Consider the following 14,785-nt stretch of genomic DNA (forward strand, 5'->3'; position numbering starts at 1 on the left):
GCGGCCTTCATCGCGTTGTTGTGCCTCTGCTCGTTTGGTCGCCCGCCGCTGCCGCCGCGAACATACTACGACGACGAGCATTTGGCATTCGACGAGTGCTACACTCTGGGTGCTGGGCTCTACCTTGGCGACGATCAGCACCCGACCTGTGAAGCCATCCCGCGGGCCCAGCGCGGTCGATTTGTCGTGCAAGCAATCACGTCAGAGACGGCTGGCGCTGTTATGCGCGAACCTTGGACGCCTACCTTCTAGGACGACATCAAGCTCGCGCACTTATTCACCAAGCAAAATTGCATCAAGGAGCGCAAGGTCCGGGAAGTTCCCAACAAGGTTCGATGAGTTTGCATTAACGTTAGGAGCCTATTTTGATTCCCGTCGGAGAAAGGTTCATGGTGCTCTGGGTCAAGCAAGACGCTTGTAGACGAAAACGCTGTTTATCTTTTAACACAGTTCAACAAGCACGCCAAGTACACAAGACCGGCACCCTCGAGCCACCGGAGCCCTAGCGGTCTCATCTGCGACGTCCAACGTCCATCGATTTTTGCTGCGACCTTTGCTGCGATTGCTGCTTTACATGACAAGTTTTGGGACCAAGTAGTTTTGCTTGAACACGGCAAGCGCCAAGATATGCCACATGTGACCAAGATGACAAAGTCACGTTTTGTAACGAGGCAACTCGTTTATACTAGTATCATAACGCTCACTACACGCCTACGCACCCATTTCGGTCATTTGGCTCTGCATTGTTTCGAGCAGCGCAAGACTGTGGGCGACTTTGGCTCTTGTATCGTCGCAAACGTCGTCCTCGGGTGCTTCGTGAATCAGAGTATGCAGTCGCGCGAGGGTTGACAGCATCTCGGCTGGCTTCATTCGGTCCATGAACTCTGCCATCGTTGGCGCCTCGTCATCTTTTGGCACCGTCATGAGAGGCAGCGACACTGCTGCGGGAAGTACGTCGTCGTCGCTGTGAGGCGACTTGGTCTCGAACGCGGCACAAAACGCGGGCTCGTCGACAACGTTGTCAGTTGCAGGGACAGGGGAGAGCGGTGGCACGAGCGTCACCGGGCCTTCCATAAGCGCTGTGCACCGGGCACCAAGTGCACGTGTGAGCGCCATGCGCGTGTGCTGCACTCGAAGAACCTTGGAGAGACAGTGGTATCCGAGCACAATGAGCCCCGTTCCTGTGATCACGTAGCCTTGATGCCACGGGTCGCAGAACACGCACGCGACCAAGGCCAGAATTGTGCCAGTGGCAATCAGCGCGGCAAATGATGCCGACCAGAGCTGCTCAACAAGCGGAGAAATCGTCGGATGCCGAATTGCGAGCGCCTTGGCCACGAGCTGCGCATCGTCTGCGTCGGTCAGCTGCCACTCTTTAAGAACCGTCGCTGTGTCCATGATCGTTGTCGCGTACGGCCATAGCTGACTGTGCAAAAAGCCGTGCAGATGCACAACGAAGGGATCCGTCGGCGCCAGCGGCGCGCACTCCAGCAGTACCACGAGCGCTGTGTAGCAGACAAGTCGCATCTACCCCAGAGCCATGGTTTTAGACCAAGTTATGACGGACGACAAGCATTACGTTTTCGGGCGAGAGGCGCTGAACGGGAATACGCTGCGTTATCGCGCCGAGCAGCGTGTCGAGAGTTTCGGGCACCGTGCGAGCAATCGTCCCTTTGGATTCAATCAGGAGCGATACCATAAGCGATCTGGCGCGGTCGAGTACGTCTGCGTCGTCATTGGCCATGTTTGTGAGTACGGCAGCGAGACGCATCATGGCCTCCATGCGGTTCTCGAACGTCAGGTCCTATTTTCCATGAATTGAGCCTTGAAGGGATGGGTTACGTGATCATACGTTCTCGAGGAGGCGGCGCTTCGAGCATAGAATGTTGAGTGCTTCTAGCACATCGCCTCGACTGGTGGATGCGAGGCCAAAGAGGAGACCGCGGTCATAGGCGGTCTCGTCCATGCGCATGTTCTTCTGCTCGTTGCTGAAGAGAGACAAGGCGCTTTTGCCGCCGTCGCTACGCAGTTTTAAACGTCGCGTATCCGGATTATACCGGATACACTACACGCACTTTATTGAAGGCAACGTCGAGTGGTGGTTGGCAGAAGCAGATTGATCCACGATGGCCAAGTTCACGCACGAGCAAATGAAGAAGATGACGCGCCGCGTGGCGTCCGAGTCGACCGAGTGCCAGCCTGAGTTCCTTCTCTTCATCGGCGCCATGGCCAAGCACAACTGGGACTCGAGCAAGTGCGTGCGCGAGTGGCGGGACGCTTTCAACTGCGTCGCTGGCAACCGTAACAAGGGCAGCGCCAAGCAAAAGTCGACGCTCAACTACCACGTCATGCGCCTCGCCAAGGGCTTGTAAATATTAGGATGATCCAAGCGTTGCCTGCATAATAGAGCGGATGCCATGACCTGGACTCGCCCCAGTACGACACAGTATGGAACTACACAGTCTACTAGGGAGGCTAGGACCTCAAAATCAAGGCATGGACAGCGTTGCTATGTCCCATGTACAGCCACGTAGCTTTCCCGCCAAGCAGCTGGACAAAGCAAAGCTTGACGCTGATAGTAGTCATCTCGAGGTCGTCCAGAGGATTCTTTGGTGTCCTCGCGTTGTTGAGCCTCTTTTAGCGGCTGAACAACAACGACCAATCTTATTACAAACCTTGTTCGACAACGCCGTCCAAACGCTAGCAGTCAATGCAGTCATCAGCGCCACAAAACAGAGCGACATCCAGCTTTCGCGTTGAATCTGACAGGGCAACGCCAACTAGTATTCCTGCCCAAAGCAGCGTAATCCTCACACTAAATAATAAAGTCAAGTGGGCACAACAAAAATAGTGCTCAGGTCAAAGTCGTTGGAGCGGATTGTAGAAATTGCTTTAAATCACATAGAATTATCAAGTAATAAGAATATATAAAATACGCGAGGATCTTCCCCTTTTGGCATCAGTTTCCAGGACGAAGCGAAGAAGCAGCATGGCAGCCGAGGCTAAAGAAGCGATCACAACGATGGAGGGCGCCCTCAAGTACGCGGTCAAGACGATGGACGACTTCTTCGACCCGTCTATCGACAACGACAAGCGCATTCCAGTGGACCTCATGCAGGGTGCAAAGGGTCTCGCCTTCCTAACGGTGATCAAGGCCGGCTTCATTTGGACGGGTAAGGTCGGTACGGGCCTGGTGCTGGCCCGGCTGCCGGACGGCCGCTGGTCGGCACCATCAGCTATCGGCACGGTCGGCATGGGCGTGGGTTTCGAAGCGGGTGGCCAGATTATCAACTACATGATCATCCTCAACTCGGAGGCCGCTGTCAAGTCGTTCATGCAGAAGGGCCAGTTGTCGGCTGGCGCTAACATCGAATTCGCTGCTGGGCCATTCGGTCGCGCTGCTGGAGCAAACGCCAACATTTCAGCGCAAGGTATCGCCCCCAACTACACGTACAGCCACAGCAAGGGCCTCTTTGGCGGTGCGGGGCTCCAAGGTTCGGCGATTGCCGCGCGCTCAGACATCAACAAGACGTTTTATGGGCGCGAAATCTCGCCGTCTGAGATCTTGATGGGCGGTGTCGACCAGCCGGCGTCTGCGGCGCCGCTGTACGAGGTTATTGACCGCGTGCTCGCGCTGCCGTCACAAGGCAACCCTTTGAGCAAGCTGCCGTCTATGCCGGCTATGCCCTCCATGGCAGGCGTCCCAAGCGCAATTCGCGCCAAGTTGCACATGCGTGAGCCGATGCCATCGGCGGTTCAGGGCAGCGAGGTGCAGGTGGTGTACCAGCGTGTCCTCGCGTCTATCGAGTCTGTTGCTGGACTCGAGTTTGTCGCCGACTTCAAGGTCAAATGCAAAGAGTTTGGCCAAAGCAAGATGGAAGACGCCGCGTTCATCACGTTCATGGCCCAGGCCTTCAACGCCCAGCAGCGTGTGACTTTGTACCCGGTATGCTACGTTTCTTATATGCCTAGAATCTGACCTGTGCTTAGGATGTCGTACGCCTTTTGCAAGACAAACATAAGCGTCAAGTGCTCTGGGTACGTTGGAATATCCAAACCATGTATCTAACGCATCCTCTTTCAGAACGCCTACTTGGACGCTAAAGAGGAAGGTACGATATAGCGACATCGTTCGCAGGTCATTATTAATTTACTACTACTTGCGTAGTGGCCGCGACAACGCCTGCAACATCGGCCGCAGCACCGTCGCTCTTTTAATGCGAATCACAGCCGTTAAAACGTTGGGCGTTGGAGGGTTAATATACGCCCAACACCGTTTGCACACCTGCGGTTACTTGTGCGCTCAACGAAGGTAGTTTTGCGAAGTACGAAACGGAGCAGAACTAGATTGGAGTAGTAAGTATTACATGACTATATAGCGCGTTGACTGACACTTGGTGTCCCGTGTCACGAGCTCTTGAAGTCGCTGTTGGTAGCGCATGTGAGTCCCGTTGCCAAAACTCTCTCCACCGAGTCACCGAGAAGTATCGGCTTCGTCCAGAGAAGCATGATGGCACCCCAGTCCACAAATCGTTGTTGTTGGAATGAGTCTATTGAGATATTATTTCCTACACGTCCACAATTCGTATTGCATTGCTGCAGCTGCTTGCAGTGTCCTTTGAATTGTACTAGTACGAGCTTTGTGTATTGAAACCTTCGTGCTTCATATTATGACCACGCTGGCAGAGGTGAGTAGTGCTCCTCGCTGACGCTAGCTCGCGCAACCATGTCACAGAAGTCAACACGAGGTGCTATTGCGATTTGATCTCAACGAGCCACGTGCCATCATACAGAGCCCAGGTGCATGTCCACCTTCAAAACCGCTGCTCTACGAAGATAGACGCACGTAATAAAACAAACGACGCACAAAATTTATTTCTCTTAGATATTCATTTACCTGGTACAATAAAGTGAATGCATGCTTTGCAAGTGTTTTTATTGTTAACAATCGGAATGCATACAAGCCACAAGTAGATATTAACGAAGTGAGATCGAATTTGGCTGCCTGAACCGTTATCGAGCTTACGGCCGTGAAGATACCAGCGACAATGGAGATGGACGCACGGCAATTTCCGCCCCTCGATGGTCTGGGAAATGGAAGCATATCCCCAGAAGATGCATACGAAGCGCTGCAGAGAAGCACTACGTACGCCAACCCAGAGCTCCCGACGTACCTTGCCTCGCTGCTGCTCAATCTGCCGGACGATGGCGTCGACGGGACGCTGCGGCTTCTCGAGTGTATCTTGGCTGGGGGCACCGCAAGCTTCGAGACGTTCCTCGCGACGCGTGCCAACTTATATGGACAAGCCAGTCGCTCCAAGTGCGAAGAGGTCTGGAACGGTGACCACATCGCCTACCGCTGCCGAACGTGCGGCTTGTCCGACTCGAGCTGCATGTGTGTGCAGTGCTTCGACCCAGCTCAGCACGAAAACCACGACTACCGCATCTACCGGTGTAGCTACGGTGGCTGCTGCGACTGCGGCGACGAGCTTGCGTGGAAGCCATCAGGCTTTTGCAAGACGCACTGCTCCGCGCCGTCGGTTCCAATACCAGACATTGCAAGCGAAGAATGCGCGCGATTAGATGTGGTCCTGGACTCGATTTTGGAGCTACTCCTATCGCTCTTGCGCATGGTCTACAGCGAGGTGACGGTACCGGGTACGTCCGCGGCCTCGACGCACACGCTACAGACTACTCAGTACTGCTTCTCGGCCGCCGGCCGCACGTACGACAGCTTTACGCCCCGGACGCAGCTTCTCCTCCGTCGACTAGCACAGTGTCTATCGTGGCTACAACCCATCGTGACGAGTTGCGTTCAGTACCGAGCGCGCATGTGCCGCGCGCTGCAGATGCCAACGCACTGGGGACCATCCTCGACAACGATGCTCGACGCGTGCCTGACGTTCGGCATTCTGTTCCCGCTCGAGTCGGCGGATGCGCTCGGCGTGCTCTTTCTCAAGCTGCTCTTCGACAAGGACTTTAAGGTGCGCTTCACGGCAGCTTTCTTGGCCGCGTACCCGTTCTACATACGCCTCTACAATGTCCACTTGGAGAACGAGGCGGCGCACACGCACGTGAGTCGCTTCATCGACCGCTTATTCTGCCAGCTCTTTCACAGCGCGGCGCAGCTCCACCAAATGGACCTCAGCGGCGCGACGCCCGTGCCTCCCATCCATGGCCACAATTTTGCCGTCAACGCCCGTCGCACCGCGACAGAGCAGCTCGTGCACTACCTGCTCGCGCACTTGCTCGCGCTACTCAAGCAGACGCTGCGTGGAACGACGATCGACTGCAACCATGACTTTCTCAAATTGCGGACCTATTCACGCTTCTGCTCGGAGCTGCGCACGCTTCTTGTGCACCCGCCCATTGCCGGTCAAGTCGTCGCCTCGTCCTTTACCTGCGATTTACAGGTGCGGCATCGTTTATTTAGCAGGCTCTAACGACCATGCAGCTTGAAGCCGACTCCATCATGGCGACGCTTCTCGACATCTTGTCCACGATGCAGTGCATGGACCTCCAGACAAAGCAGCGAGACCGCCACATCGAGTTCGAGTCGAGCGTACGTATATGGATTTGTAGTCAGTCGGTGGTTGATGTGTTGGCTGCAGTCGTGGACAGCGTCCTTCGTACTGGACTATGAGGTCATGCTCGTGTGGCAATACATTTTGCTCGGATATCGTCGATGCATGACTGTGCCGCCCTCTGACGACGCGTTTGGGGCTCCCTTTCGGTGTGCCATTACGATATCATCTCATCTTGAACCTCACATGTGTATGCGCAGGGATCCACCGTTGAACCCGTCAAAGTCGCCCTTCGAGCTCCCGATGTTGGCGCAAGGACTTTTGGCGCCCATTGAAGCAAAGCTCGCGGCGTGGTGCTGTGAGAGCATGGGCCAAGCAACATGGCCGCGCCTTGATAGCGCCACGTGCAGTTTGCACTTGCCGCTGCACCACTTTTATGCAAGCGCGCTCAGTGACATGATGGCGGCGCTCGCAGGAGGTACAATCCAAACCTCGAGCTTGTTCATGACAATCTTGTGTGTTCAGATCCCAAGGCGCTGCTGGCTCTGCTGCGTCGGCCTGGCGGGGCCTTTTGGCACACGGTTGTGTATCACTCAGTGCAAGTGCAGCATTTCGTGCGGTCAATCAAGTGCCATCTCTGGGTTCTCAACGGGCAGTCCATGTGGCAGCAGGTGTATCATTACCACTCACGCCATTGGCGCCACCACGGACTGCACAAGGACCTTTTTCTTCTCCAACTTGGCGCTGCTCTGGACCCGGCATTTGTGGCGGACCTCGTCTCACACTGGCTTCCCGACGACAAGGACGCGTCGCCGCTGATGCTCGACGAGCTCCTAAAGCTCGTGCTCCAGCTCGTATTGGACCCAACGCACATTGGGGCGCTCTCGTCGTGGCAGCTTCTGGTACAACTCTCTGCCTGTTGGACGCGGCTTGACCGGGCGTAGATTCGAGAGGTCAAGCACTGGCTTGGCACGGGACCGTTGACACGCACCGAGTTTGTCTCCAAGTGCAACCTAAAGCTTCTCGATGCGATAAAAGAGCACACGAAAGAAGAAGACGACGACATTCTCAACCGCGCACTGGAACAAGTCGGCGTGAGCTCGTCCGTCATGGCTGCGACGTCGGGTGGCTCCGAGCCGTCGCCACAAGCAGTTCTGCAGGGTCTGGACAACCATCCGTCGTCAAGCACGTCGACGTTTACGCTGCAGCCAGCGCTCTGGGCTGACATTTGCCCCTACTTTGAGGCATTTACACTCATGGACGCGCAAAAGTGCGAGCAAAACCGACCAACGACGCAAGTGGTGTTGCCGCCACTGGATCACGTGCTCCCTTGCCTTGACGCGCGCGACAGCGTGCAGTTTGCCGTCATTTCGGCGCTGCTATCAAGTCACCTGCTGTTGGCACTTGTGTATCGCGTCCTTCACACCGAGACTCAGCTTTCTGAGGACGCCAGCGTTGTACAAACCGCATTGCACCTTTTGTACACGGCGGTGTCGATTGTGCCGCGAGATTACGTACCAGAGACAGCCCTCGCAATGACCCATGACGCGCTGGATGCAATTGTGCGGGCCTGGAGCGGTAATATTATCGATCTCTGCCCATGCACCAAACATCTACGTAGGGAAGACGTGGTGGGACGCGTTGACAACACGGGTTGAAATACTTGCGCCGGCAGCGTCGCTGGTGGAGCTTCTCCAACGAATGCCGTCATCGCCGCTCGTGACGGCCGTGCTCAGCCGCTGCGATCCGTCTGCACCACCAACCGCGCCTGCACCGCCAACTCCCAAATCTGGAAAGCCCGACCACATTAAGGAGCGCCAGGCCAAGATACTTCAGAAGCTTCGTGCGCAACAGAACGCATTTCTCCGCCTTTCAAAAGATCGGGCGCCCGCGGATGAAGTCCTCCCCGTCTTTGCGCAGGCGTCGCTTGGGTCGGTAGAAAGTCCGCGACCAACAACGACGGCCTACGACTGCGCATTGTGTCACGACGAAGCGGTCGCCAACAATGCTTTTGGCTCGGTTGGCTTTCTCACGCCGTCCCGCGTCGCATGCCTCGCGTCGCCACCGCTCCTCGCACCATATCCGCATTGTCACGCTCGCGTCTGCGGCCACGTAGTCCATCTGGGATGCATGCAAACGTACCTCACAACGCTCGATGACCGCCAACGCATCACGGCACCTGGAGAATTTGTCTGCCCCATTTGTCGCCGCCTCAGCAATACCCTAGTGCCGCTGGCTGCTTCCTCAGCGTCACCGCCGTCGGTTGTCGAGTGGGCCTCGGGTCGGTTTGTACCAGCATCAGTGCTGCTGCCGCTGTCCGTTCGCACGTTTCTTCACCAAGTGCATTCGACTATTGGCAACCCGTTGGCGCCGACGCTTGCGACCCTCGTCGACATGGCTGACCACCTCCTCTTCCTGGCCGAGCTCAGCGAGCGTAACGCCGGTATCGCGACCACCTTTCAGTGCCTCGCCAATCTCGTGCATGTGCCTACGCTGCAGATTCCGAGCCCACCGTGGACGTGGCATCAGTTTCTCTCGTGGTGCCTTGTTGCGCCTCGCTCTGCGCCAGACCTCCTCGCCCACTACGTGCCGTTTGCACTTTCGCAGTCGCCGACGCTGCCTGGCCTCGCCCGCAAGCTCCGTACATACGTCATATCACCTTTCCTTTTAAAGCCTGCTGGTCGTAGGACATGTGCAGACGTGGCTCGGCAAGTCGAACGCCATCGCTGAGACCGGTGCGCTCGACCAGTGGCTGACGGCGCTGCAACCCGAGGTACTTGTCGGTCGCATTTTCATTGCTCATGTATCGAGCGCAAAGGCGTCATTGCCGACCGCGACGTTCTCGCTCGTGAAGCTGCCAAAGCACTACGTCGAGATCTACCTTGCGTACTGCCAAAAGAATGCACAGTGCGCCAAGTGCAACGCCGTGCCTCAGCATCCAGCGATCTGCCTCCTCTGCGGCGTACGACACAACTACCAAGCACACTGTCTCATGCCACGTGACGGGTCGTAGAAACTTGTTTGTTGCTTTGGCGCGTGCTGCCAGGACGATCAAGGACGTGGTGAGTGCACTCAGCACAGCCTTACGTGTGGCGTTGGCTTTGGCTGCTTCCTCCTCCTCCGCGCCTGCACGGTAATGTGTTTGATTGACATCGAGCCATTTGACGCATCTGACCACACTAGGTGCTTTTGCTGCTTGGACAAGGACGGTGCAGTATTTGGGGCAGCGTCTACTTGGACAAAAATGGGGAGGAAGACCCGTACCTCCGTCGCGGCAAGACGCTGTACCTGAGCGACGAGCGCTACACGCAGCTGTGGGAGCTCGTCGTGCGCCACGGCTTTACCGAGAGCAGCTCAATCTTAGCCAACACGTCGCGTCAAGATGGGTTGCGGTATTAACATATTAGCAAGTCCTTCCTTCTGCACTACCTTACTTAGTTGGCAACATGGCGAAGCAAGTGGGAGATGCGGTAGTTGAGTTTCTCGACCTGCTTCTTGAGTGCTTCATTCTCTTCGCGGAGAGCAGCCTCGTTCGAGATCGAGCTCGAGGATGGGGCCGACGTCGCAGTGTCCTTGACCATCGCCTCCCGCAACTGGCGCAGCGCCATGAGCATTTGTTCCTGGAAGGCCTTCAGATCACCGCCACCGACCGCGCTGAGCGACTTTTCGACTGCAGTCAGGCGCTGGCTCACTCCCTACATCCCTCGTGTCAGAATCCCTTAACCTGCAACTGCGCGTACGTCCATCTTGGCATCGACACGCTCCATGTCGAAAGTTGGATCGATTCTGGCACCACTCGCTTTTTCCACCAGAATTAAGTCCGGCGCACTTCTGCGAACCATCCCAGTGACCGTGGCCGGATGACTGCCCATCAACTTGATGGGCAGTCATCAAGCCACGGGCCAAGTCCCTTCGTATGTGCTTGTTTTGAAACTTTCAACACAAACACATACGAAGGAACACCGTACTCCCTGAACATCGGCATGCGTAGTACAATGCAAATAGGAAAGTGAACTAGAACGAATGACTGCTGGAACCGTGGGCACGGGTTCCTGTACAGTCTCATCCCAACAGTCTTCCCGCGGGATGATCCACAACGACGAACCACAACGTCTCGCCCCCAGCCCAGTGGTGAAAACCACGAATACACCCGAGTGGACGGGCCACACTGCTTGACGTATGAACTTCGACGAACGATATCCGTTTTCGTGCAGCAGCATTCGTGAAGTTTATCATGTCATCCGAGAATGAGCGCGTTCAAATGTCACGGCAGCATGATTGATGCTGCTAGAATAGTACTAATAAGGATAATGACGGCTAGCATCGTACATATACTTGGTCGTCTGGGACCACTCGAACCAACTAGCATGCCAATATAGGATGTGCTTACTCGACTGCGTTCGAATTCCAAGTCGGGTGCTGGTACAGAATAGTGCCAGACACTTTCCCAGCAGGGCGGTGCGTTCCAAGCCGTTACCCAGAGTTGGTTACAATCGCGCGCCGACACGGACTCGTCCATGGCCGTCGGTGCACGGATGCAGCTCAATGGTGTCTACGATTCCCCGCAGCGCACAAGTGCTGACACTTCAGTGCCACCCTCATCTCGCACTACGACGCTGATTCGTTCTCCATCGACTTGTTGCAAAGACCCCGAATCGGTGTTCGCGATCACTCTCCCCAAGCACCGGCGGCAATTCATTCTCACCCAGAACAACTTCCACCCACTTTCTGCCGCACTGCGAAAGCGCCCGCAGTCGGCGATGACCAGACCTAGAGTGAACCAGGTGTGCCCAACGCCAGACCCTCCAATCGCGCCAAAACCACGGCCACAGACGGCACACCGGCGACTAAGCAAGGCGCCGCCAACATTTTTGGTTGCACGTCCAGCGTCCGCGTCTCGACCATTGATTGCAAAGCGGCCGACGCTTCCAGCAGCGTGGCTGCTGATGCAAAGAGAGCTTCAAAATCAAGCGCCGCCACTCACAACGGGTGCTATTGCCGCGCAGCTCACAAGAAAAGAAATCGAGTTGCAGCGATTAGTCACCACCGGCGCGCACAGGTGTCTTAACGACACGAAAATTGCCCACGATCAAAAGCAGAAGGAGCTGCGGTTTCTCCAGCATGGTATCACGGAGCACTGGAAAGAGCTACCATCAACATCAAGTGGCGATACATCGGTCGAAGCCAGGGTTGTCGAGCTGAAAGACGAGCTGCGCCGCGCCAATGCGTACACTGGCGGCCTCCAACGCATGTATGAGCGCACAAAAGCCGATGGCCATGCGCAACAGATTACGGCGTCGACGACTCGCAGCCGCGCGGGTACCCTTGCAAAAGAGTAATATCCCCTACTTGTTCTGACATCTAAACAAATTGCCGTGGACAGGTGGCAAGCTCTCAACGCACGGCGACATCACTTCGAAAACGCCGCCCTCGAGCGGGTCAAACGACTCGCGGCTCTTCGGTAACATAAACAATTTCGCTTGGTTTAACAGCAATCACACGCGCGTAGTCGTAAGAAAGAAGCAACAGACGCCAATGCCACGGCCGTTATTGTCCACATGAAGACCGAGCTCAAACAAGGGTCGGAGCTGGAGCGCTGGCGCATTGAAGCCGACAAAAAGCGCGCGAACCTCGTACGCACGTTTCGTTCGCCGCTCGTCGAGGTGCCATCTCTCCGTTCGCATCGCCATGTATGCACGCGTATTAGGACAAGTCTACGCGTCTCGGGCGCGCAAACACCAAGCTCCTTCTCTTCCGCGAGGCTGTGCTTTCAACAAAAGAGAACCAATTCGATGAGCTCGTGCGCGAGTCAGGCGAGTCGAATATCCATACACTCGTGCAGCGATTCACTTCGTACTCAACGGATTTTGCAACGCTGAACCAAATGGATGCCGAGAGCTGCGTTGCGCTTGAAGCAGTTGAGCAACGCCTCGAATCCTTGGAGGTCCAAGTGCGCGAACTTCAGACTGGGTAAGAAACAGTGCGTTGTGATAGATCACATACGAGCACTTGAATTGTAGTGGTATCGAACACGTCGTCGAGACCCAACGCCGGGCGAAAGCGCGACTTGAAGAGAAGCTATGGAGTGCCAAAATGCACGAAGATAAAGTCGCTGCAACATTGAGGTCCCAGCAGCAAACCATATCAGGTCTTTGAGCCGTTGTCGCATCGATCTATATATGACAATCGATGCGGTAGTGCTGCACCAAGGCCTCCTTGCCATTGCAGATATTCTCGCCTGCCTCGATACGGTGGCGACGGACAGACACACAGCAGCCTCAACGTTGGAGCTAGCTACACGTTGCGTCGGACTTCTCAAGCGCCACCGAGTTCGAGAGCCAGTGCTTTCAGCAACGGCATTGCAAGAAGTGCTTGAGCATATCGCGCATATTGCACCCTCACGAAGCGTTGTGCCACCGACGACAGCATGCAGCAACAAGTTCGGGTAGAAATCAATTCGCCTTGCGGTTAATGACAAAGATAGATATGAAATGAACCCTACGCGACTCAGTACTGACTACTCGTGTCCTTTTGGCATCATATTTTTCAGAGGACTTCATAATATGAAGTTCCGCCATTCCACCGGTTGGCATGCGCTAGCTGAAAGCTAGAACCTAAATGCTCTACTTGAATGGAAGCAAATTAATTGCCATTACCAAGCATTTATTACCTTCCTCAATCAAGACCGAACTGTACTTGGAGGCAACAACTGTGATGGTGTCCTTCGTGCCAGTGTTGGTGTTCTCCGTGCCAGTGGTAGGCGATGCGGGTAGCTATTTGACTGACACTTCCAATTTGGAAATGGCTTGAGCTCTGCGCCTTGATCCTGGATTTTATAACGTATGTTTGTTTCTGGATCTTGGTCTTCCATCGCTCGGACTTGCGCGGAAAACCACTTCCACTTCTTGGAAACGGCCCAAAGAAACACACCTGTATTTATGCCCTATTTTTATTACAACGCAAGGCGTTGGAATTTTGACTATGGCTCACAACGTAGCATTGATTGGACTACCAAGCACCGCACATGAAGCGCTGGCACATGGACATGCGTCCTTGGCGTGGCAAGTCGTTCTCAGCGGCGACGGCATCGTTGAAGGAGCCATCGATCACGATGACTGCGGTTGACGCCAGTGCGTGCATGTGCGATAGCATGTGCTTGAGCTCGTCTGGCGTCGGCGTGTGCGGCACGAAGTCCAGTGCGAACATGGTGCCGACAACGTAGCCATCATGGCAAACTGGCGCGGAAGCCACGAAACGCACGGGGGCACCAAACGGATTCGGTCCGTTGCTCGAAACGAGTGGGTGCGCTTTGAACCGATCGTCCTGCGTCGTATCAAGCACCACCATCGGCTCCCGCGACGCGACGACGTAGCCGCAGAAAGATTGGTGACGCGGTAGCTCAATCGTCTCGCCCTTGTACTGAAAACGCTGGCTTGTCTCGTTGATCCAGCTCACAGCCATGACTGGGTACTGTAATTCTTTCTTGGCGATCTCGTTGAGGAACATGAGAGTCTCGTCCTTGAGCTTGAGCTTGTGCACCCAATGCAGCCGATACGGATCGTCCCATGCCAAGTCCAGCGAGACTTCGGTGATGCCTGAGAGCTCGGCTGTCTCTGCGTGCACCACAACCGTCTTGCGCTCGCGGTGCTCGACAAAGGTCGCGTCCTCGCACTGGATCGTGTCCATTCGGGAAATGATGCGATGCTCACCGAGGCGTCGCGTCGCGCGCGTTTATCACACAATCCTGTGAGTAAGCTCAAAAGCGCACCTATTATTCATCAACGCACCTAAGATATGCGTAAAGCGCACGAGATTCGTTATGGAAGACGCACCCAGTGCAACACAGCCTGACGCGACACTGCAAAGTGCAAGGAGGTCGTGCGAGCGTTCGGTCATTACGCGGCAGCTCGCGATCCAAAGCCAGCAGCGTGTACTGTACCTACGCCAACTGCTTGGTACGAATGCGTTGGACAAGGCCAGTTTTCGAAGGGAGTCGAGGATTTATGCAGCCATGTCGACTCACATCTATGCACCGCTCGCTTGCAAGACTGCACTTTCGATGCCCAGGATGAAGTCAGGGTAGAAGTCGTGACGAATGACACAATCTCATGTGCGAAAAATCGGGGTTTTCTCTCTAGACATGACTGCATAGTCAAAAACGTACCGAGTACATGTATTCATCTCCGTTGCACAAAATCGAGGCGAAATGCACCAAAAGTTTGCGTTGCGAACAATTCATTTGTATGTAGTCATCACCATAG

The 14,785-nt window shown here is 55.3% G+C and overlaps 7 protein-coding genes across 7 annotated transcripts; 4 read left to right on the forward strand and 3 right to left on the reverse strand.

Moving 5' to 3' along the window:
• Positions 1-628: 628 nt before the first annotated feature.
• SDRG_13324 (hypothetical protein) lies at positions 629-2,022 on the reverse strand. Its single transcript, XM_008619404.1, has 3 exons — positions 1,853-2,022; positions 1,580-1,804; positions 629-1,527 (listed from the first exon to the last, which is right to left on the reverse strand). Exons 1-3 carry the CDS (start codon positions 1,970-1,972, stop codon positions 712-714), a joined length of 1,161 nt encoding a protein of 386 aa, XP_008617626.1. The 5' UTR covers positions 1,973-2,022; the 3' UTR covers positions 629-711.
• Positions 2,023-2,041: 19 nt separating this feature from the next.
• On the forward strand, positions 2,042-2,529 carry SDRG_13325 (hypothetical protein). The gene has a single exon (XM_008619405.1). The coding sequence runs from the start codon at positions 2,127-2,129 to the stop codon at positions 2,370-2,372; it is 246 nt and encodes an 81-aa protein (XP_008617627.1). The 5' UTR covers positions 2,042-2,126; the 3' UTR covers positions 2,373-2,529.
• Positions 2,530-2,938: 409 nt separating this feature from the next.
• On the forward strand, positions 2,939-4,393 carry SDRG_13326 (hypothetical protein). The gene is made up of 4 exons (XM_008619406.1): positions 2,939-3,946; positions 3,991-4,038; positions 4,085-4,112; positions 4,169-4,393. Exons 1-4 carry the CDS (start codon positions 2,990-2,992, stop codon positions 4,216-4,218), a joined length of 1,083 nt encoding a protein of 360 aa, XP_008617628.1. The 5' UTR covers positions 2,939-2,989; the 3' UTR covers positions 4,219-4,393.
• Positions 4,394-5,006: 613 nt separating this feature from the next.
• SDRG_13327 (hypothetical protein) lies at positions 5,007-9,952 on the forward strand. The gene is made up of 11 exons (XM_008619407.1): positions 5,007-6,413; positions 6,455-6,562; positions 6,612-6,733; positions 6,785-7,002; positions 7,050-7,426; positions 7,469-8,102; positions 8,146-9,165; positions 9,212-9,297; positions 9,343-9,486; positions 9,538-9,657; positions 9,708-9,952. The coding sequence occupies exons 1-11, from the start codon at positions 5,049-5,051 to the stop codon at positions 9,921-9,923; spliced, it is 4,410 nt and encodes a 1,469-aa protein (XP_008617629.1). The 5' UTR covers positions 5,007-5,048; the 3' UTR covers positions 9,924-9,952.
• Positions 9,953-9,958: 6 nt separating this feature from the next.
• Positions 9,959-10,291, reverse strand: SDRG_13328 (hypothetical protein; the record flags this gene model as incomplete). The annotated part of the gene is made up of 2 exons (XM_008619408.1): positions 9,959-10,219; positions 10,265-10,291. The coding sequence occupies 2 exons, from the start codon at positions 10,289-10,291 to the stop codon at positions 9,959-9,961; spliced, it is 288 nt and encodes a 95-aa protein (XP_008617630.1).
• A 688-nt stretch (positions 10,292-10,979) lies between these two features.
• On the forward strand, positions 10,980-13,021 carry SDRG_13329 (hypothetical protein). The gene is made up of 6 exons (XM_008619409.1): positions 10,980-11,859; positions 11,908-11,985; positions 12,034-12,187; positions 12,232-12,494; positions 12,545-12,672; positions 12,723-13,021. Exons 1-6 carry the CDS (start codon positions 11,042-11,044, stop codon positions 12,971-12,973), a joined length of 1,692 nt encoding a protein of 563 aa, XP_008617631.1. The 5' UTR covers positions 10,980-11,041; the 3' UTR covers positions 12,974-13,021.
• Positions 13,022-13,357: 336 nt separating this feature from the next.
• Positions 13,358-14,210, reverse strand: SDRG_13330 (hypothetical protein; the record flags this gene model as incomplete). Its single annotated transcript, XM_008619410.1, has 1 exon — positions 13,358-14,210. The coding sequence occupies one exon, from the start codon at positions 14,208-14,210 to the stop codon at positions 13,533-13,535; it is 678 nt and encodes a 225-aa protein (XP_008617632.1). The 3' UTR covers positions 13,358-13,532.
• Between the last annotated feature and the right edge of the window lie 575 nt (positions 14,211-14,785).

The sequence above is a fragment of the Saprolegnia diclina genome, assembly GCF_000281045.1.
Source record: "Saprolegnia diclina VS20 unplaced genomic scaffold supercont1.58, whole genome shotgun sequence".
NCBI classification, from domain to species: Eukaryota; Oomycota; class Saprolegniomycetes; order Saprolegniales; family Saprolegniaceae; genus Saprolegnia; species Saprolegnia diclina.